The sequence below is a fragment of the Pristis pectinata genome, chromosome 14 (assembly GCF_009764475.1).
Source record: "Pristis pectinata isolate sPriPec2 chromosome 14, sPriPec2.1.pri, whole genome shotgun sequence".
Taxonomy (NCBI): Eukaryota; Metazoa; Chordata; class Chondrichthyes; order Rhinopristiformes; family Pristidae; genus Pristis; species Pristis pectinata.
Genome location: NC_067418.1, coordinates 41,778,453 through 41,802,231, shown reverse-complemented (window position 1 = coordinate 41,802,231; position 23,779 = coordinate 41,778,453). Strand labels below are relative to the sequence as shown.

Below are 23,779 nucleotides of genomic sequence, written 5' to 3'. Positions count from 1 at the left end.
CCACACACCACAGATATTCGAGTTAAACTGGGTAATCAGTATCACACACCGCAGATACTGGAGTTAGACTGGGTAATCAGTATCACACACTGCAGATACTGGAGTTAGACTGGGTAATCAGTATCACACACTGCAGATACTGGAGTTAGACTGGGTAATCAGTATCACACACCACAGATACTGGAGTTAGACTGGGTAATCAGTATCACACACTGCAGATACTGGAGTTAGACTGGGTAATCAGTATCATATATTGCAGATACTGGAGTTAGACTGGGTAATCAGTATCACACACTGCAGATACTGGAGTTAGACTGGGTAATCAGTATCACACACTGCAGATACTGGAGTTAGACTGGGTAATCAGTATCACATATTGCAGATACTGGAGTTAGACTGGGTAATCAGTATCACATATTGCAGATACTGGAGTTAGACTGGGTCATCATATTCAAAGAATATAGAAAATAACGGCTGCATATGCTGAAAGTCTGAAACAATAAAGGGCTAGGAGAGCAGATAAGCCAATGGTTCAGGCTAACAAATTTTTCATTGGAATTTGGAAAACTTAGAGAACAAACAAATTTTAGGATGCAGAGAACAGGCAGAGGGGTGGAGGGAAGATGAGGAAAGTCCAATGATAGGGTGAAATGCAGGAGAAACTGAATATTGAAATTGGTGATGGAACTGATTGAGAGTGGTAGAGACAACAATAAATAACAGGAGGTTTGTCCAGAGGAGGTGAAAATGGAAAAACAATAACATCTGAAACCAACAGTAAAAAAGAACCACAGATGGTGGAAATGAAAATTGCGAAAGTTGAAACTGTGATGCAAAATGACTGAACTGATCGTTGAGTCCAGAAGGCAACTGTGAAATAATGAGACAAGTTGGAAACTGAGGTGTTGTTCCTCGAGCTGACATTGGGCTTCCTTGTAACAACCTAGGAGGCCAGAGTCAGAAAGGTCAGAGTGGGAACAAGATGGTGAGCTAAAGAAACAGACAACCGATAGCTCAGGATCATGGATGTGGATTGAACAGAGGGACTATGTAGTCAGGACAAAAAAGGGAAGGAGCAATAGATTGTGACAGTGGGTAATCACAGAGGATGTCATTAGTGATTGATGCCATGGCAGGAGCAGAAATATAATTGGGGGTATTCAGGCAAAGAGGACTGGGTAAGATGGGCACATATTTGCAAGTCTCCAGCATGTTCAAGGACTCTCAAGAGAAAGGTTAGAGACTGTTGGTATAGGCAGTATCAAGGATTGGATTTCTGAGGAGAGAAAGTGAGAGGACAATGTCTGAGGAAGGGGAACCATTAACAACAGCAGCTAAATCAGGCAACAGGACGAGAAATCAGGTTGTCATTAGTTTAGTGGGAATAGGATGGAGAGAGCACAAGCTGTCTCATGGACATGATAGTTTGTAGATAGCAGGAGAGGAGTTGGGATGGAAGCTGGGGACAGCTGCAAGTTTCAGATTAGGGCCAGGAATTGAAATGAGGCCCAATAATCAGTGCACAAATATGAAGTGAGATTAGGTAGTCAATGTCACGTGGTACTGAGCTGAGTTTGTGCAATCAATACTATATGGTCCAAGTACTGAACTGGGGGTGATTATGGGGTTTCGATCCTCTCTTGACCAGTTACACAGAAATGAAAAGATATATCAAATTCAAACATTAGCAGAATGTTCCCTAGAAATTTGGAAACTTCTAAAAGGAGATCTAAACACTTACTGGGTATTTATTCCTTCCCTCCTCATGCCTGTGACACTTAAGCCCAATATCACATTGCAAACTTTGTAAAAATGTCTATCTTTGTAAAAATGTCCATGTGCAGTACTAGCTTTTAGTAGTTAGTACACAAGACCATTTCATTACTGACTAGATTTAATGCAGCTGCTGGTCACTGTTGTGCTAATCACCATCAGGGCTCACCCATTAAAAGTACTTTCCACCAAGCCACAATGCTGCTGTATCATTCCAAATGGTTGTAATGGAGGCTGCCTTGGAAAGGGAGTTTTCTCCTGTATTTTTGATTCAGATTTGATGGGGTGGAATGCAGAAGCCATGACCTCTGAGCCAGGAAAGACTGCCAGAGGGGAGATGAAAAGGGACGAAAGGATAATCTTGGGAAGTGATTCTCCCCAGACCTGCGAGCGGTGCTGGATTAGGATTCAATGACTTTTCAAGATTAGTCAAGCTATGTTCTCCGACACTTCAAATGTTCACTAGTGCTGCCTAGAAATACAAGCAATCACATACCTCAGATTCAATTCACTCGCAGACACTTATCCCACTTGGCAGCCATTTCTTCAGCTGCACATTCACACTCCTCGTTGCTTGACTTCATCTCAACAACTCTCAAAGAGTTCACACACACATCACTAGACTCTCACTACAAGTGAAAAAGACATCATGTCATTGTAATACTGTGAAATTAACTTTCCCCTTTGACTTCCAGGGAAAAAGAAATGCCTACAACTTGTGCCTGGAGAGGGACACAGGAGACTGCAGATGCTGGAATCTGGAGCATCAAACAATCCGCTGGAAGAACTCAGCATGTCGAGCAGCATCTGTGGGAGGGAAGGAATTGTCGATGTTTTTTTTATTTACAGCGTGGTAACAGGCCCTTCCGGCCCAACGAGTCCGCGCTGCCCATTTTAAACCCAAATTAACCTACCTGTACGTCTTTGTAATGTGGGAGGAAACCGGAGCACCCGGAGGAAACCCACGCAGACACGGGAGAACGTACAAACTCCTTACAGACAGCGGCAGGAATCGAACCCCGATCGCTGGCGCTGTAATAGCGTCGCGCTAACCGCTACGCTACCTCCCTGCATCAGGACACCTGTCAATAATTCCTTTCTTTCCACAGATGCTGCATGACCCACTGAGTTCTTCCAGCAGATTGTTTATTGCCTGGAGGGGGATCCTTGTGCATGGGGAAAGGTCTCCCCTCCACCTCACCCCGCAGACATTGACATGCCAATGACATGCAGGTTGGTGGGTTAATTGGACACTGTAAATTATGTAAATTGTCCTGAGTGGTAGAACCTGGTGGAAGAGGAATGTGGTGAGAATAAAATGAGATTAGTGTGGGATTGGTGTGGATGGATGTTTGATGGATGCTAATAGGCTTGGTGGTCAGAAGGGCCTGTTTCTGTGCTGTATGAACTTACAACTGTTACATAGAACATAGAACATTACAGCACAGTACAGGCCCTTTGGCCCACAATGTTGTGCCAACATTTTATCCTGCTCTAAGATCTATCTAACCCTTCCCTCTCACATAGTCCTCCATTTCTCTATCATTCATGTGTCTATGTAAGGGTCTCTTAAGTGTCCCTAATGTATCTGCCCCCACAACCTCTGCGGGCAGTGTGTTCCACGCACCCACCACTCTCTGTGTAAAAAAAAAACTTACCCCTGACATCCCCCTTATACCTTCCTCCAATCACCTTAAAATTATGTCCCCTCGTGTTAGCCATTGTTGCCCTGGGAAAAAGTCTCTGACTCAATCTATGCCTCTCATCATCTTGTACACCTCTATCAAGTCACCTCTCATCCTCCTTCTCTCCAAAGAAAAAAGCCCTAGCTCACTCAACCTATCCTCATAAGACATGCTCTCCAATCCAGGCAACATCCTAGTAAATCTCCTCTGCATCTTCTCTAAAGCTTCTACATCCTTCCTATAATGAGGCAACCAGAACTGAACACAATACTCCAAATGTGGTCTCACCAGAGTTCTATGGAGCTGCAACATTACCTTGTGGCTCTTGAACTCAATACCCCAACTAATGAAGGCCAACACTCCATACGCCTTCTTAACAACCCTATCGACCTGAGTGGCAACCTTGAGGGATCTATGGAGGTGGACCCCAAGATCCCTCTGTTCCTCCACACTGCTAAGAGTCCTGCCATTAACTTGTAGTTGTAGTAACTTCGTCCATAAGTTCTTACTACAGTAGAGCATATGATAGATATATCAGGTATTCAGATACCTGCTGGACCTTCTGTATGCGTGCTGTCTCTCCACTTAAAAGTACCCTGCACTAACCATCACTATTAATTTTATCATTGAAGAGCCTCAGGAGGCACCATTCACCTGGCTACTTCCCCTATCCTTTAACCACCCTATCTGTGTAACAACATCACTCTGCGGAGGTTGAGGAAGCGGGGGAGGAAGAAGAAATGCCACTTTAATTCACCATCCCACTCCCACTCTGCCCTTTTTGTTTGTAGCCCCCTGTACTGTTACAACCAAGCCCAACACAAGCTGTGGAACAACGTCTCATCTTCCATCTGAGCCCCTTGCAGTCTGCAGGGTTAAATCCCGATTGCTCCAACTTTAGATGCAGTTCCTGTCTGCATCAGGACTGGTTATTTTTGCCTGCCATCATTTGGGCTCAGCTTTCATGTCCTGGCATGTGCCACATTGCCTTTAATCCTAGACAGCAGCCTCTCCGTCCAGGACACTGTAGTTTCCAGCCAACCAATCCAGAACTGGAGTGAAACCTAGATGTCCATCATGGCCATCTATAGTTCAGCCATGTGAAAGGCCATAACCTTCCGTCAGCCTGGTTGCAGCCACAGAGTTAGCAAACATAGAGGAAGTCTGAGCAGAAGTGCAGTACTTGAGAGACGCTAGTCTGCTTAGTTAATATCAACCTATAGTTATTATTTAATTAGGGCCAGAGGGCTTTACCATTACTGAGACAACATTAAAATTAATTAAAATCTTTTCCTTAAATCTTTCCAGTGAGCACTTCATTGAAGCTAATGGATGGGATAGGAATGATGACTTTCAAAAGATGGAGGAACTGCATACAGAACTGGCCATTGTCAATCTAATCTTTATGGTTTATTTAATTATTGGAAGTTGAGCCACTGAGGAGGTGACCTTGGTTTATTAAAGACAAAAATGCCAGCCACCTTGGCACTACCATTAAAGAAGGTGATGTAGGTACTGGAGAGCTGAATGAGTTATCTGGCACTTGAGTATACAAAGTGATTTGGGTCAGAGAGCTCTACTTTGCGATTTCCTCAAAATGTGTAGATTCCTGGGTCTATGCAATTCCTTACTGCATTTTATTTTGTAAGGAGGAAGCAGGTTCTGCATGGCCTTTGCTTGGACCTAACCTACTAGTGAGGCTTTTGAGGAAAGCCATATGTGGGAAATAATAACATGGAGATCAACGCAGTGTAATCAACAGACCTGACAGCAAAATAATCCACAAGCAATTGGATGGGTTGGGCAACATACTTGCTGCTGACTCTGTGCTGAGCACCATCAGTGTCCAGTGGCTTGCTATTTTCATTATCTCCAGTCTTTGCCCTGCTGAAGGTCAAGGCTTTGGCCACCTGCTCTTTATAACATTATTTTTGTGAAATTTTACCTCATGCGGTAGGGCCACTGATTACTCAAGCAGAAGCTGTTCACCAATCCATGGGCAGCTTTGTGCAGAGTCGTTGCAGGTTGACCTAGTTTCATGAATGAAGACTTTCCAAAGCAACTATAGGTCGGGCTTACTACAGTTGAAATGTAGAGTGTTAGTGGTAATACAAACTGTCAGCACGGGTTCTTTGAAATACCAATGGCAGAAAGATGAGGATAGCTTGTCAATTTTCCATTTATTTCCTTGCTACCTGGACATGTGGGGTCCTCAAGAGAATCATTAGGCAAGCAAAGTGGCCATGAGAGTGCATCCAGTGAGAACTCCCTATGAGATCCATTTGCCAAGATTCTCCTCCCCTGTTACCTGTGTCCTCTGTTCCTTCTCCTCCTGTGCCTGCCATAATCTTCAATAAATAGTGAGTACTCCAAATGGCACAGTTACACAGGAGTCAGCAGATGACCACAAGATATTTCACCCTCAGATGGGGAGTACTACATGGAAAACCTGTGAGAGGAATACACATTAGGATTGATTCTTGAGGCCTCCAGTGACATTCTCCACCAGGCTCCTGATGGTAATCATTATAACTGTGGTCTGATGTACCTGCTGAAGCACAGAAGGAGGGCATAGCCCTGACCCTCCAAGTTCCAGTTCCCTCTCTGGAGTGGAAACAGCTCACAAAGTTTCTGGCTACATTTTACTGACCATAACAAATTTCTACACATGGATTGTTTGACAAGAGTTGTGTGTTGAGGGAATGATAGCTCTTGCAATTTTTGCAGAGCTTCTGATTCAGAATTGGAGCTTGAATGCCAGATGTGCACAGTGCACAGCACTCCCTGAGCCTTTTGGTCATTTTCACAAAACAGTATGACCCCACAGCACGATTCTGTCTCATCAAGGAGAAGGAGACACTTTCTACTTAGAGCAAAAGGATGTATCAGTGGGCTTCCTACTGCTGCGGGGTGTAGCAAACTGGGATATAACACAGGCGGTAACTGCTATCATACTGAAGTTCAGGGCAACAGTCACCTTGACCTCTGGCCAAGAACTGTCAAGCACAGGCTCTTGGCTGCAGGACGTCACTGATCTGTTTCCACTGTCTAAGAAAATCTTACTGCACTCTTCTTGGAAAGTTATAAACAGGATCATGGATCCTGGGGATTAGGGTCTGCACACATTCCTACACTCCCTCCTCACTGACTACATCCCCTGCAAGTCTAGTTATGTATCACACCCTTTAGCATCACGGAACCATCCTTATCTTCTTCCTCTTCTTGGACGGTCCTTGGAGATCGAGGGTGCCTTGCTTCCATTCCAGCTCTTTGGATTCTGAGGTGGCTAATGAGGCCCATGTGGGAACCAGAACCTTTTCCTCAGATGGGGCAGGAGCTGGCTGGTGGGGTGGGCAGGTGGGTAGTTTGTGAGGCGGTGCATACCTCCCACTGCTTATGTAGAGCTTCTGTATCTCCCAGTGTATGGACTTGGGGTTCTCAGCACCATCCTGAGTGTTCCTGTTCCAATTTGAGCCAGAGGTTCCCAGGAGACATTGGGGATGTTGCGCTCCTTCATGGAAGCTTTGAACACATCCCTGAATCTTTCTACCTGTTCTGCCCAGCAATCTCATCGCATTACAGAGCTAAGTGGACGTGCAAACAGCGTGGAAAAGAGTGTTTGTTTGGGAGTCTGGTGTTGGCTGTGCAAACAAAGTGGCCTGCCCAATGTCACTGATTGGGGGAAACTGGGGACCTAATGTTGGGGATGTGCAAAAAAGTGGAGAAATGGCAATGTCCAACTGCAACGCAAGCAGCCTTCAACGTGCTCTGCAGTAGAATGCACAGATGTCAAAGGAGTCAGTAGCCCTCTAAATCACATGGTGGAAATGAAGACAAAACCAACAAAACATGCCCATGTTTCCCCAGCACCGACAAACAAAGCCCAGTCTTGGCTGGCAGTGGTCAAAATCTTCTGTGCACCTAATTTATGACATGCAGATGCACCTCAACTAAAAATACCTGGTCTCATTTCACAAACTACATGATTATAATAGCAAGACGGAACTTCCATCACCTACTCACAAAAACATTGACATTAAATTTCACAGAACTTAAAGACACCGCAATCCAGTTTCTAGGTGCACAGTCGCAAAGATTGTCAGCTTGAGCCCTGCTCCTCTCTAATGAAGTAAAATCTGAACAAAGACCTGGCTTTGCAGTGATATTGCAGTTGGTTGGGTGAGTGGTTGAAAAGTTGCTCATTTTATGTAATTTCTGCACTCGGTCTCCCTGCTGACTTGACTTGAAGAAATGAAAGTCCAGAGTGAGTTCTGGCTGCAGAGAATGCCCTGCACCAAACAATGAGCATTCTCTACTTACCTGCAAGGCTGCAGTAGGATGTGGTGCCTGAGTAATTTACCCAGACTTTGTCAATCAGAGAAATGCAGACAGATCCCAGGGGAAAGGAAGGCCAGGAGAGAATACCATGGAACACAGCGGGGATCCGGGATAAATGAATTCATTGAGTGAATTCTTCTGCAGGGGTGAGGTGTAATTTAACCTTAATTCTGTAATATTTTTAATGTTAGGGATTTTACTGAAGCAGGAAGTAGTATCAGGATTTGAATACTGAGGAAATCATATGTGTAACTAGGGCCTCAACACTGGGGAAGATGGCTTGGGAGAGGATACTTGTCTTTCTAGTGAATTTGGAGGAGTTTGCAGAAGCGTTGGTGGTTTCTCCAGTGCCTTGAAATGCCTTCTATAGGTGGTCCGTGTCTCAGAAGTATGTAGGAGGGCAGGAATCTCTGCTGCAGGGAGACCATGAGTCAGTGTCTTCCCCCAGGCCAGCATTCCTGGTATTGAGGCCCTGGCTACTCTCCATTAGCTAAGCGTGGGCAGGTCAAATCATTCGCATTCCCGACACCCAATTCCCAGAACAGACACACTGTTCCAAGTACAGTCATTCTCTCTTCTCTCCTCTTCCATCAGGTAGAAGATACAGGAGCCTGAGGGCACATACCACCAGACAAGGACAGCTTCTACCCCACTGTGATAAGACTATTGAACGGTTCCCTTATACGATGAGATGGACTCTGACCTCATGATCTACCTTGTTGTGACCTTGCACCTTATTGCACTGCACTTTCTCTGTAGCTGTGGCACTTTACTCTGTACTGTTATTGTTTTTCCTGTACTACATCAATGCATACTGTACTAACTCAATGTAACTGCACTGTGTACTGAATTGACCTGTACGATTGGTATGCGAGACAAGTTTCTCACTGTACCTTGGTACAAGTGACAATAATAAACCAATACCAATACCATAGGAAGATTTCCCAGGTGGACAGATGAAAAGATTGAAGGAGGTGCTCAGAGCTCTTGTAAAAAATTACAGCGTCCCCACTGACTCCTGGGGATCTCTGCCCCACGGCTACTCAAGGTGGTGATGGAGCATCCGGTGTGGTTCTGAGAACCTTGCGTTCAGGCGTCAGTGGTACACAAGAGGCTCTGTGTAAGTGGTGGAAGGAGAGCAGCAGCTCACAAAATACCCATCCACCCACCCAGGCAGCTACCACCTGCCCCTTCTACTTTAGTGACTGTAGGTCTTGCATTGGCCTTATCAGCCACTGCAGAACTCACAAAATTGGAGTGGAACCAAGTCATCTGCTTTCTCATAGGACTGCCTAAGAATAAAGGAAGAACAGATATATACAGTAATTTTCTGCACACATGTGTGTATGTGTGTGTGAAAACCTTCTATTTTCTTACCAGGCATGTTAAAAACATTACTATCAAATGTTCTTCATAAATTCTGAAAGGTACAAAATAAATGTGTTGATGGTGGCACTGCTAGTATAGCTGCCACCTCACAGCTCCAGCGACCCAGATTCAATCCTGACCTCAGGGGCTGCCTGTGTGGAGTTTGCATGGTCTCCCTGTGACCACGTGGCTTTCCCTGGGTGCTCCGTTTCCTCCCACATCCCTCAGCTGTCCAGGTCAGTAGGTTAATTGGCTAGGGTGAATTGCCCCAAGTGTGTGAGCGAGTGATAGAATCTGAGGGGAATTGATGAGAATGTAGGTATTAGCGTAAATGGGTGCTTGGTGTTTGGCACAGACTTGGTGGGCTGAAGGGTCTATTTCTGTGCTGTATGACTCTATAAGACTCTTTCTTTTTCAGAATATCTTCCAATAGACCCTAAGGCCAGGCGGAGCCCTTTGAGTCAAAGAGATGGTGTTCTAAAGAGCTCACATTAGGTACCATGTTCAATTTCTGTACAAGTACTTACAGTGGGATATGATTGCCTGGAGCATCCATGCCACTTACAATGGTCACTCAATCAATATAGAGGTTGCTTCGACTATAGTAGTATTTGGCATCTGTTTGGCCATACCAGTAAGCAATTTAAGTTACTTTCACCCTTTCTGGCACTAAACGGCAATGACAGTGTCTGCACTGGTTTCAGAACAAGGTTTGGGTGCCCCCTGTACCAGTCTAGTGACGTTTACATTAGCAAAGGCAGCCGCTTTGCACGTAGCACCAATATTGATACACTCGCTGGGCAACTTCTGATATTAGGTGAATGATTGTTGATTGTTAATTGTGAATTAAGGATTTGCTGGGAAATTTCTTTGAATGGTGCTACGTGACTCCCAACATGCATCCAAATGGTCAAAAATGGATTTCTTTTGATGTTTTATCTGTAGTAACTTGAAATTGAGTGTGATGCTTTACAGTGTGATCTCCTAACATAGAGGCTGAAACAGTGTTCAATCTAGCCTAGATGTAGTAGCACATTTCCTTCTGAATGAGGTTGTGGGTTCAAGTACTGGTCCAGGGACTTGAGAGCAAATCCTAGTTCAACAGATTGGATGTGCCACATCTGGAATAAGATATTAAAGGAGAAACCATCTATCATATCAGGCAGATGTAAATGAACCAATGGAAGTATTTGATGAAGAGCAGGAGATTCCTCCTGCTGCCTTGATCAGTATTTACCTCTCAACTAACATCACAGAAACATATTATGCAGTCATTGCATCATGGCTGCCCTGCACAATCTTGCTGTGCGTAGATGGGTTGTAACTCTTATCACACTAATTCCATGAGCCTCTTTACAATCAGTTGTCCACTGACAGCTTGGGACTGCTGAACTTTATCCTAGCTTGATGATAGAACATACTTTTGCTAGGTGATTAAATTTAAATAAGGCAGACAGAAGTCCTGACCTTAATTTTTATCATAATTATTTGTGTTGCATATTAATAATACATTTTCTGCAGTGGCTTTGTGAATCAGAGTGCGCATCAATATTTTCTGAGACTCCCTTGCACAGCTAGAAATCTGCTGGCGAAAGAGTGTGGGCAGCCACTTAATGTAGGCAGGTTATATTTTTAACTGTGCTGTGGGATCGGTGCAATTCAGTGGCAAGATCTGGTGGTATATACATTGTATTTCATCTTCTCCCCACCCCCTGTAAATAAACTATTCAATGTACCGAATCCATGGAGTATTTCAACTTCCACTATTTGTTTGTTTCTTTGAGAAACAGGATGTGGAGGAGACAGCAGGTGCAGCGACAATGGACAACAGAGAGTTTCGTTCAGAACAAAAATGGATATGCTTTGAGTTAGTTTAGAGAGGAAATCCTCACTTGTTTTAGTTAACAACCATGATTTGGAAAACTAAGAACAAGAATGTGGTAATGTTGGCTGACTTAGTTAAGCCTGTTTTGCAACATTTGATTCTAAGACTTAGTAAAGAGTAGTGAAGCTCCCAGTTTAGGTCAGCCCACACAATAGGAGGCAGGTCACAAGTCAGATATAATTCATACACAGATCTCTTGCTGTGCTAGAAGCAGACTTTACAATTAGTGTGTGTTACTCATAACTTACAACTACCTCTTTCTCTCCCTAAATGTATATTGATTCATTCATTAATGGACCATAATCACCTAACAGACATTGCTGAATGCAATGCAAGGTGAAAATAAGGGAATAATGACAAGAGAAAAACACAAAATGTTGGAAACACTCAGCAGATCAGGATGCATCTGTGGAAAGAGAAACGGGTCCAAGAACCTGCGTCAGTAGTGGGAAAGAGAGAAAACAAGTTAGTTTTCAGTAGCAGAAAAGGTGGGGGAGGGATGGGCAGAACAAAGGGAATGCCTCTGACAGGGTGAGACCAAATGGGTTAATATAATGGTTAGAATAGCAGTTAGAAGTACATTGTTGTCTGTGTAAGGTGTTGTTAATAGTAAGACATGAGACATGTCCAGCAGGTTAGACTATACTAGTAGAAAAGGAAAAACTGAGCTAAAATGATGATAGGTAGAAACGGCCTGTTCTGATACATACCGAAGGAAAGAGTTAATTACCCAAATATGGTGAATTTGATATCGAATCTGGGGGGCTTCAATAGGCCCAGGCAGAAGGTGAGGTGTCGTTCCTCGAGCTTGCATTGGCCTTGGTTGTAAAAGTGCAGGAGGCCACAGACAGGAAGGTCAGAGTGGGAGTGGAAGTGGGGTGAGAAGTTAAAGAGGCCCTTTCCCAGGCTTTCCCTTTTGTCCCTTCTTCCCTCCTCACTTCCCCTCACTCAAACTTGCCTGATCTCTCTTCGGCTTAAAACATAAACTATGTTCTGCAGATGCTGCTTGATTTGTTTTGTACTCCCAGGACTTTCTGTCATCCAGTGAGTCGAAGATGAGTCACAGCAATACACAAGTACTGTTTAAAGTGAAGCTATAGATTCATCCCTTCCTTTGAACAAATCTAGGTTCACCATCCATCCCAGATTCATTAGGATTCCTCTCCCGGGCATTGTCATGAGCAACCAGAGAGGGAAATTGTAAACAGAGTATTAAAAACACTGTAGTTCTCATTTTTATTTGTTAGTTTTTAATATTTTTAATAAACAAATCTGCTTTACTTGGGTTAGGAGGAAAACCTTCAGCAATACATCCAAATACAGTTGGCAATCCCATAATGAGCAAACTGCCCCAACATCCTCTACAAGGTAGACCATGTCACTTCTTAATGCTACAACCAATCCACATGGAGTCAAGTACACTGTGATGCTGCTCAAATGAATGCCGTCTACAACCCATCATATGATACTAGGTCCCCTTGAACAGACTGTACTCCTGACCAACTATACACGGTCAATTAGAAGCCCAATGTCACATCACTTAACATGATAATGACCATCATGGTTTTTTTTAATTATGATTTTAATCTCTGTACAGACTCATATAGATGGAGATCAAGCGTAAGAATAAATTAGCTTTTGGCACATTAAGGCTTTGACAATGAGAACTAATGGTAACCCAATTCACTGGAGAGGGAGACTTTCAACTGGAAAGGGAAATTCTCCAGACAAATGATCCTTAATATCCCGAGCCTTTGAATAGTTCACTTCAGCAAAAAATAAAGAAGGAAATACAGAAAAAATTATTTGATCCTTCTCTGGACAAGGAAATAAGACTTATGTTGTTGAAAACGTAACAAGTATTTCAGGTTTCCTTGCACAGTCTTGACCAGAAGATTTATAAGAAAGTTTCAGCATTTAAACCATACCAGAGTCACAGTTTGACTCACACAGATGTTTAGATTTTGTTTTCATTCATGTAAATTTGGAGGAAAATTTCTCTGCAGCAACTGGAGGTGTTTGGTTGATTATAATGCATTGTTACAAAGAGCCAGAGGGCTGCAAGTGTAAAGGATAACATTACACCGTGTCATGAGTCCCTCAGGTTGTTAAAGCCAAACACAGAGAGCAAGGGAAAGGCGGATGAACTGTCAGGAAGAGGGAAATGTGGAAACAGAGCTAGTGAGGGAAAGTGATGAGAGATGGAGAAGGGTAATAAAAGAGAGAGTTATTGAAAAGGGTGCAAACAAGGAAGAGGGATGGCATGTAAAAGAGAGGAAGAGGTGGTAAAGATATCTTTATTAGTCACATGTACATCGAAACACACAGTGAAATGCATCTTTTGTGTATAGAGTGTTCTGGGGGCAGCCCGCAAGTGTCACCACGCTTCTGGCGCCAACATAGCACGCCCACAACTTCCTAACCTGTATGTCTTTGGAATGTGGGAGGAGACCGGAGCACCCGGAGGAAACCCACGCAGACACGGGGAGAAGGTACAAACTCCTTACAGACAGCGGCGGGAATTGAACCCGGGTCGCCGGCGCTGTAATAGCGTTACGCTAACCGCTACACTACCGTGCCTGAGTAGGGAAAGAGGTGGCACAAGAGATAAAGAAGGAAAGGGTAGGCAAGGGAGAGTTAACAGAGAGAGTGAGTTGTGGAAAGAGTATATAATGGAGAAGGGTGAAAGAAACAAGGAGACAGAAAAAAGCAAGTGTGGGACAGATGGAGAAAGGTGCAGAAGGAATGGGTGAGAGAGCAGGGTGGAGGAACATAGACAGACACATTAGAAGAGAGTGAGTGGGTGATGGAAGTGCCATGAGAGACATTGAGGGAGATGTGCCATGAGGGAAGCAGAAAGAGAGGGGCCACTGAGTGCACAGGAAGGAAAGAAGGTTGAGCTTGTGGGAAGAAAGTCATCAATTCATCTCTTGCACTGAAGATATTACAGTACTTAAAGTGGGTAATGATGCCTTTGAACAAAGAGATATGATAATTGAGGGCATGAGCTATATCTGTCAACTTTTACCCAATCCCAATAACAGTTGCGATGACAAGAGATCTGCACATATCAAACAATATTCTTCCAGTCATTCTGCATCAGAAAAAATGTGACCATGCGGTTTACAAACCTCAACATATATGGTGCTTCCTAGAAATGGTTATTGAACAATTATTTAGAATTTTTCAAATCCATTAATTCTGAGCTGAATTTCACAGAATTAGGTCTCCTCAGCACCTTCTATTTTACAAGTCTGCTCTGCACTCTGCAGCCTGTGATCTGTGTTGGGACTTTCCCCATTACGTTCTTCCCCTGTGATCTCCAAGTACAGCTTTGTCTGTTTCTTTTGCAGAGTGAGGGAGGGAGGGGAGAGGAGATGCAGATTTATTTTTGACGTTAGTCTTCATTTTTAATATGTCTGGCAAAGGAAGACGAGGGGAATTTTTTTATTGTGCAACAAGTTGTGATTTATGGAACGAACTGCCTGAAATGCAACCTCTCCAAAGGGGAATAGGTTGAGTGCTTGAAAGCAAAGAATACTTGAAATGACAATGGAGGAAGTGCAGAGGAGTGGGAACAAGGTGGCAGGCTGTTTAAAAGCACAGGTACAATGGACCAAATGGTCACTTTTGTGCTAAAACTTCTATGATTCATCTGCTTCAGCCACGCAGAGCTGTGCACAAGAATTTAAGTTCACTCCTCTGCATTTTTGGAGGGGGTATGTTAAACAGATGCATGGTGAAGACATACATGTACATGTCCTCAAAGTGCTTAACTACTATTGGAGGGGCAAAGGTTCTATTCCACGTTATGACCTTGCACCTTATTGTCTACCTGCACTGCACTTTCTCTCTAGCTGTATTCTGCATTCTGTTATTGTTTTACCTTGTACCACCTCAATGCACTGTGTAATGAATTGATCTGTATGAACAGCAGGTTTTTCACTGTACCTTGGTACAAGTGACAATAATAGAACAATTCCAATTCCCCACCTCTTTGTGAATCTTGCTTTCATCATGTTCCTTGCACTAAAGAAGCTTGATGCCTCTAGGAAGTTTTAACCTGGTCGGGAGATTGACAGGATTGAATATGTGTCGGTTCCACCCATCCCAACAATGGAGAACAATATTTGATGATGCCTAGTAACATTCAACCCGGTGCTGTGGGTTTATCAGCCTTCAGGTCAAGTTAAAAGTGCAACTCAACATGGTTCAATGTACAAGCTCCTCTCTCCTTACATCCCACTTGTGACTTAGCACTGATCTCCCAGATGGGACGGCAGAAACCAAAGGCTCATTGTGGATAATTCAATTAATGAGGAAAGAGATGGGATGGTTAGGGGATTGCCACTTAGTTTGTAGTGTGCCTGTGAACAGGGCTGGGAGCACTATGCCTCGACATTCTGAGAAAGGTAGTATTGCTTTTTTTTTGCTATTGAACTGATACTTCTCTGAACTGAGAATCACAAGTCAGTCTTTCTTGATAATATCTGTTAAAATAGTGGTGGATCACAATGCAGAAGAGGCTTATAACCAGCAGAAATAACAAGTAAGATCCTAGAGGGTTTTCTTTCTTGCTTTAAAAGTAGAATTGAAAGCCTTTTATTTTGTTACCTGCTCTAAGGTCTGCACTGAATGACTGATATTCTGCATCAATTACAAGCCAGTTATCTTGCTGGAATTTCACAAGATTGCAAAGCACTCTCCTTGAACGTTAACTGAAACTAGGATTATGGATGCACAAAGACAAATTACTCATTAGCATCTCACCGCAGTGGTCATTCTTTCTTTCTGAGTATGCCTGGACAGGAAGGGCACATTTTACAGGCCTTTGCTGGACCAGATGAGTTAGACCAGGGTGGTTTATTTAAAGCAATTGGTGATGCACTACCCACGATTTTCTGCCTGCAGTGTTCAAGGAATTATCTATTAAATTGCTTACTGTGCTTGAGGTTTCAATGGTGCCTCAGGAAAACTCCACCTCTAATCTCAACCATAGGAGCAACAATGTTGGAATGGGAAACCTGAGTTTATTTTGTTCTCCTATTTACGCACCACAATGCTGAAGATAGCTATAGCATTGGATTGTTATCCTGGCAAGAATCAGCTAACGACACTCAAGAGTCTGAGTCTGAAACATATCTAGCAAAGGAGTTCAGATAAGGTACTTCCTGATTAACTGTGTCCCAGGCTACAATTATAGTCTGGTAATGACTCTTACTTATTTGTTATTCATCATAATATACATGCTGCCCTCACATGGTACTCTTTAGGAGCTAGTCAAAGGAGTATTAGGCAAATCTACACATGGAACTGTACAGCATCAATTAAACAACGTACTTTCTGCAAGATGAAATATGCTTTTGCAAACTACTCATGAGTTTCTAGTTTCATATTTCAGAATGCAGACCCTAGGATCTGTACAACAGAGGTAGGCTGAAGACGGTTTTTGTCATTGATGTTAGAAAATCTAATTTCTTATCCAGGTGATGCAAAGAGCTGTGGTTGAGAATGAAGTGACCTCATATTTGGACACCATTTGTTTTTCCTTGGCCTGACCACCAGGGAGGGCAAAGGAGCAGCATCTGATTTGCTTCATCCATTTGCCCTCTGACATACTGGTCCTGCCATCTCCTCCGACACATCTCTTCAGTAATATGGCTGAGATTAGGACCTCTGGAGAAGAACAGGACGTACGCTGCCCAGTGTCATAACTAAACTCTGTACGAGAAGCAAAATGGTTGGTGTGTACTCATCAACTCCATCAGAAACGTGAAAGTCCTTCAAAATGGCAAATTCTGGTCAATATCAAGATTTTAGTAGAATATGTAGGAACTCAGTTGGCTAAATGTGTGTTTACAACCTCATGAAGTGTTAATCGTAAAGCTGTCTTACCTTCTCTTCTACTCTGTTAAGTCTAGCTCCAATTGTGTTCTTTCCCCTGTCCTGGCTCTTTTCTGAAACATACCGTGAGAAGAAGAATGAAATCATTACTTGTTGATGAATATTTTAAATGATTTCACAGAAAGTGATAGCGATACATTTGGATAAATATTTTTACAACTGATAAGAATAAATTGCATTACAAATTTCTGTAACTGCAAAACTCGTTAAAGTATCAAATTCACATTTTGAAATTATTTTCTTCCCACCAAAGAGTCCCTGCTGTAAACTAAATTAGTTTTCAGGCTGGATTGGGCTGTTAAGTCTTAAGACTTTACAACTGGCTTGCATGTTTAACCCCTGTAAAAGGAATGTTCCAGGTAAGATGTAAAACTACTTCTTACCATGAGAAATGGATTAATTCTGATTTTGCTTGTGCCACGTCAGATAAGGTCAATGTAATAATAAATAATGTCCAATTACCTGAGACACAAAGCATACAAAGTGTAAAAATATACTTCAGTGACTTGGCTGGTTTGATTTTGAGAGGAAGAATCTTCTGTGCATCACTTAATGGGGAACGGCATCAGTGCTGGAGAATGGTGAATTTTCCCTTATGTCAACACAAAGACTGAAAGGTCAAGTGGAGCATGATACTTGATGTGGAGTGAAGGTTCCTCTATGCTGCTGCAACCTCAGAATGCCTACTGCCAATTGCTTTTGTGGAATATTTCCAAGCAGCTTACCTTGTGGCCTCTCTGAATGAGACTTGACAGTTTAGTGCCAATAAGTGCTGGATTGTGCTGGAAATGTACTACGGACTCATGCATAAAACTGCACATAATTTAGGCAGGCATTTACATTGCCAAGTCATCTCACTTAAGAATTCCTTCCCCATTTAATCTGGATTGGGTTCAAACCCAAATCCCAGTTCTCCATGTTCTGGCCAGTTTCCACTCACCCGTCCTCCTTTTCTCCTGAAATCATTGACTTCTGGCTGAGACTTGGATCGCAGGTGTTCAACACCCACTGATGCCTTATCCATGTGGATAATGACTAGTGAATTCAGACAGACTGTTCTATTGTGGGGCATTGCAGCTGAGCCCATCTATAACCTCTTCCAATGCCCAAATACTGGCATGGCTTACCTGCACATGAATAGGATTACTGGCTGGTCCTCCTCTCTCTAATCCAAAGCTGATTGTAGCTGTAACTCCTTTTAAACACTTCATCTATGCTTGATAGCCACCTATTTAACATTATCACTTTGAGATACCTTGTCTCCCACAAGGTTTCTAACTTGGTATAGTTATTGCCATTTGTTTCCTCATCTCTCTGTTTAAAACACCTCTCATCTTTCACATATTTTCTCATGGCATACAAAGAGGCCATTTGGCACATCGAGACTATGTTGGCTCTCAGAGCAGTCCCAGCAATCCCATTTCCCCATTTATTTCACTGTAAACTGTTCTCTCTCACATGCAAATGTATTCCACTCTAGCTCTCTGACCATCCACCTATACTGAGGCTAATTTACAGCTGCCATTTAATCTACCAACCCGTGTGTCTTTGAGATTTAGGAGGAAACTGGAGCACCTGGGGGAAACCCACGCATTCACAAGGAGAACATGCAAACGCCACAGAGGCATCACTTGAGGTCTTGATTGAACCTGGGTCACTAGTTCTGTGAGGCATCTGCACCACTGTGCCCCAGGAAGGACCAGATCTGGAGTGGAATGACACGAATGCACAGCTCACACCCAATGGAATCAGAATGTGTCTTGCTGAACCACTCCCAAGCCTTCATGGCTTGTCATCCAGATTTCAATCCATTGAAAGCCCTGTTGTCCATATCCATTCCATACTACATTGTGCTTCCCTGCTATCCCTGCACATCTCAACCTCAAATGTGTTGATGCTACACTCAGGAACACTCTCCCTCAATCCCTCCATCCCTGGCTGGATCACTCTCCAAAACCCTCTTTAAAACTTTGCTCTTTGATCTTGCTGTCAGTCCCTGTTAGTAAACCCCATCGTACGTTGCAGCCTTCCGAACTCAAATTCAACAACTTCAGGTAACTTGCTTCCTCTGTTTGTATCAGAACTGGCTAGTTCTGCTCATAGATTTGTAAGACTGGGGTCAGTTTTTCATCTCCATTAGCATGTCCTGACTAGCTGAGTATTCCCTACAGATCTGCAATTCATAGCTTTTTGAATTCCTTTATGTTTTCTCCCACTCAAACTGCCCTCATTAATCTATTTCTCTTCCCACAGATGCTGCCTGACTTGCTGTTTCCAGCATTTTCTGTTTTCTGTTTCAAATTTTTATCATCTGTAGTTTTTGATTTTCTAAACCACTTTGTGGCTAGCTACTTACTTCTCACCATTGTGAAGCAATTTAGGATGTTTTACACTCTTATAAATATTATTGCAGTGCTACATCAGTGCATTGTTTCGTGGTTTTCTATGTCTTGTTCTAGTTGACATCAGCTACCCTACCACACGCTGGATTTGAAATTGAGATCTTTCTGGTCCAACTGTCCACTTTAGTCAGTGGTTGGTGAAGGGCAGGGGATAAAGCTTTCCTGCTTTTCGATGCCGAAGATGTACTTTCATTTTTATTAGGTATTACCTGCATTAGGTAGTTGATATAATTACCTGACACAGATAGGAACATTGTTGGTTTTCCCAAGGACTGGTCTAGCCTAGGAAGCAAGATAAAAAACTGAATTAACAATTCATGGAGCAAACATTTAACATTACACACAAAGTATGATCAAAGACTTGCCACTTTCAACAACTATGAGTGATATAATGTTGATAAGAAAGATACAAGAGGTTAGTGTTCCTGCTTTGGGTGTTATCAACCATCTTACTGATTTTACAATTGACTTGCAATTTTAACCCCTGTAAAAAGGAATAAGATAAGATAAGATATCTTTATTAGTCACATGTACATCGAAACACACAGTGAAATGAATCTTTTGCGTAGTGTTCTGAGGGCAGCCCGCAAGTGTCGCCATGCTTCCGGCGCCAACATAGCATGCCCACAACTTCCTAACCTGTACGTCTTTGGAATGTGGGAGGAAACCAGAGCAACCGGAGGAAACCCACGCAGACACGGGGAGAACGTACAAACTCCTTGCAGACAGTAGCCAGAATTGAACCCGGGTCGCTGGCGCTGTAAAGCGTTATGCTAACCGCTACACATGTTTAGGTAAGATATAAAACTACTTCTCACCATGAGAGATCTGCATTTTGTTTGTACCAGGTCATGTCTATAAAATTGCACCCATTTTGAAAAGAGCTTTGAATCCTCAAGAACCTCTCATTTGCATTTTGCTGAGATTAATGTTCACACAGAACCAGCATAATTGATCAATGTTCAAGAATGAAGTCTTTCAAAATAATATTCTCAAAATATTCTTTGTTGTATTTAGAGCTACCTTGAGAAAACTGATTTTAAACAACCGAAAATGGCTTAAAATAATGCAGAACCATTTTCTGGTTACATTCATTTACAGTGATCAATTGCTTAATACATCAAAAAAAAATTCAACTGCTTTGAAAATGTGCCAGGTTAATTTTAAGAGTCTCCTTGAAGCCCTGAAAATGGGCACAATTACTGGAAACTCCCAATGCTGATTAGTTCGATCTGGAGTATGGCCAGTTTCGTGGACTGGGCCAGTGTGCAACATGACTTTTAAACTAGCACAAAAGATTGCAGAAAATCGATTTGCCATGGACTTAACTTATGCTTGAAGTTTTGTTGATCTATTGCAGTGGTTTGGTCAATTTCAAGCAAATTGTGCTGAAATAAAAAGCCCAACCCAATGGCAAAACTGGCCAAAATATGTAAGACAGAGGTACAATGATGGCTTAATTTTCTCTTTTAAAATTTGGATCCATGCATTGTTTCTCAAATTCTCATTTTACATCATCTCCTGATCATCTATTAGATGTAGGAAGAAGGCTTTGACATTATATTGCGTTTTTCAGCCTGGATCAGAGATTTTGACTCCCTAGGTAGTTTAGGAGTACATGAGAAAGCAGACACCAGTACAGCTCCTAATGTAAGGAGACAGGCACTGAAATGTGTCCAACTCCTTTCCAGTGCTGATCTGAGAATGAATGAGAATTGCAATGCATACAATGTTCCTTACAGTGAAATAGCTCCACTGTCTGGTAACAATGAACATATGTGCAAAGTCTGGAGATATAATAATGTTTTCCAAATCTTATTTAATATTCTACATTTAATATTCCATTCCACTGCCTAAAATCTCTCTACGTTTATCACAAGTCCTCAGTCGGCCAGCATGACAGATTTAATGTTATGATGGGGCATCAATCAAGCTGCTCTTCTTCATTTCTTATGGTCAGTCAAAGTGACGCTGGTGTCAGCCAGCAGCACCTCTCAGGTCAGCCTTCTGAATGAAGGGGCAAGGTGGCACTGGTCCTACAGATGTGCTGACTATTTTTCAGAAAAATGGAATTTATCGAAGCACCATAGAAAGCATCCTATCTGGATGCATCACGGCTTGGTATGGCAACTGCTCTGCCCAGGACTGCAAGAATCTACAGAGAGTTGTGGACACAGCCCAGCGCGGCACAGACACAAGCCTCCCCTCCATGGACTCTGTCTTTACCTCTCGCTGCCTTGGTGAAGCAGCCAGCATAATCAAAGACCCCATCCACCCGGGTCATTCTCTCTTCTCTCCTCTTCCATCGGGTAGAAGATACAGGAGCCTGAGGGCACGTACCACCAGACTTAAGGGCAGCTTCTACCCCACTGTGATAAGACTATTGAATGGTTCCCTTATACGATGAGATGGACTCTGACCTTATGATCTACCTTGTGACCTTGCACCTTATTGCACTGCGCTTTCTCTGTAGCTGTGACTATTTACTCTGTACTGTTATTGCTTTTACCTGTACTACCTCAATGCACTCTGTACTAACTCAACGTAATTGCACTGTGTAATGAATTGACCTGTACGATCGGTATGCAAGGCAAGTTTTTCACTGTACCTCGGTACAAGTGACAATAATAGACCAATACCAATACCAAATCTAGACATTATTTATGACTGCTCGTGAACACTAGCTGTGTTACAAAGAAAGACCCTGACCTTCTCTGAAACTTGGAGCACCATATCACATGTACGTCTGTATAAAGTGCAGTCCTACTTTTGAGTTTCAGAATATTCCATCAATTCACCTGATCACACAGACTGGTTAATTTTTTTTTGCCTTTGCACTCTTCCCTCGGAGGACAGTTTAAAGCATGTCTGGCTTGCCAGAGTTAATCAGAATTTCCTGCTTAATTAATTGTCTGGCAGGCCACAACATGAACACTCCTTCTATGGCCATACCACGTGCACCCATCACTCATTTGATAAGTGGGAGCTCATCCACCCGCACACTGCAGCCCTTGCACATCTCTTTGGATGCAACTAACCTGCATCAAGTCAACCTAAAATTCAAAGCTCTATCTCCCCCATGGTGAGTGAAGCCCTGTATTTTTTGATTCGGAAATAGAAATGTTCCCACTAAGCCGGGGGCTCATTCCTCCAACACACAAAAGTTCGAGATGTATTTGTCCAGTTCTAAATGGGTTTCAACTCATGGATGTGGTTTTAACATGCATTGCAATATTCTGACTTACAGAGAGCAATTACATAGAAGCCAATGTACTGATTATCTAGCACATGGCCAGCCATCTGGGTGTGGTGGAAGTGAAGCAGTAAAATTAGAATGTTGTTTGGCTACTCCATACAAGCAAATTTGCACCAGAATTATTGCCCTGTAAATGCATTGTAAAGATCAGGTGTAACACAGTTGTTGGGGCTCAATTTTGGCAGGTTGTAGAGAACTAATAACTGGGCTACAGATATTTTTAATGGTTGAGTCAGAGGAATTAATCCTTATCTCCTTTTTTATGGAAATATTAGGCCATCTCTTGCTCTAACTCATTGTATCGCAGAATGTCAAAGCAGTAATACTCCTAAAGTTGGGCTTCCTTCTTCAGTGCAGAGTTTGAGCTGGGCTTCAAATTTGCTCATTAACTTTCACTTAACACAAAGACAGAAGTGCCAGGCTTCTGAGCAAATCGACTTGAAGAACACAAGAACAGTTTTAACAAGAGGCCGAGTTCTATTGGATGCTGAATTTGCTAAAGAAAAATCTTTTCAATGTTATAACATCTATTTCCCATGAGTCTCAGATCTGTTGATATGTGGGGCGGATTCGTTGGCTGGAGTCCCACTGGCAAGCAGGAAGCACCAGGAAAATCCAAGCAACGCTTCAATGGGTACACGTCGACATCATGACCAGAGATGACAAAATGTTCCAAAATAAAGTGAAAGTTGCTTTTTGGGCCTCTTCCAACACTCAAATGAATAAGGATTTTAAAGTCAATGGGCATTGAGGGCAAGCCCTTCAATTGGCTGAGGTCATACCTCACACAAAGGAAGATGGTTTTGGTGGTTAGAATATAATTATGTCAGCCTCAAGACATTGATGCAGGACACAGGGCCATCTCTAAGCTGCTTCAGTTCTTTCATATGGTCAGAAGTGCAGATGTTCACTGATGATTACACAGTGCAATCATTGCAGCTCCTCAGATAGTGAAAACGTTTTATACTTTGTAGCTTGCAGCATGACCTAGACATCATCCAGACACTGGGTGATAGTTGTGAAGCAACACTCTTGCCACACAAATGGCGGGAGATGACTATCTCCTACAAGGAAGGTTCTAATCACCATTACATGGACACATAAGGGCATTACCACCACTAAAACCACCAGCTTCAATGACTTAGGGGTCACCATTAACCAGAAATTT

General features: G+C 42.8%; 1 protein-coding gene across 2 annotated transcripts in view; it reads right to left on the bottom strand.

Moving 5' to 3' along the window:
• LOC127577750 (potassium voltage-gated channel subfamily KQT member 1) overlaps positions 1–23,779 on the bottom strand; it is a 638,072-nt gene that overhangs the window by 194,472 nt on the left and 419,821 nt on the right. For both annotated transcript variants that reach the window (XM_052029275.1, XM_052029276.1), the window contains exons 15-16: positions 19,591–19,637; positions 16,945–17,006 (exon numbers count right to left, since the gene is read on the bottom strand). In XM_052029275.1, coding sequence (XP_051885235.1) covers positions 16,945–17,006; positions 19,591–19,637 — 109 coding nt within the window. The remainder of the gene's footprint in view (positions 1–16,944; positions 17,007–19,590; positions 19,638–23,779) is intronic.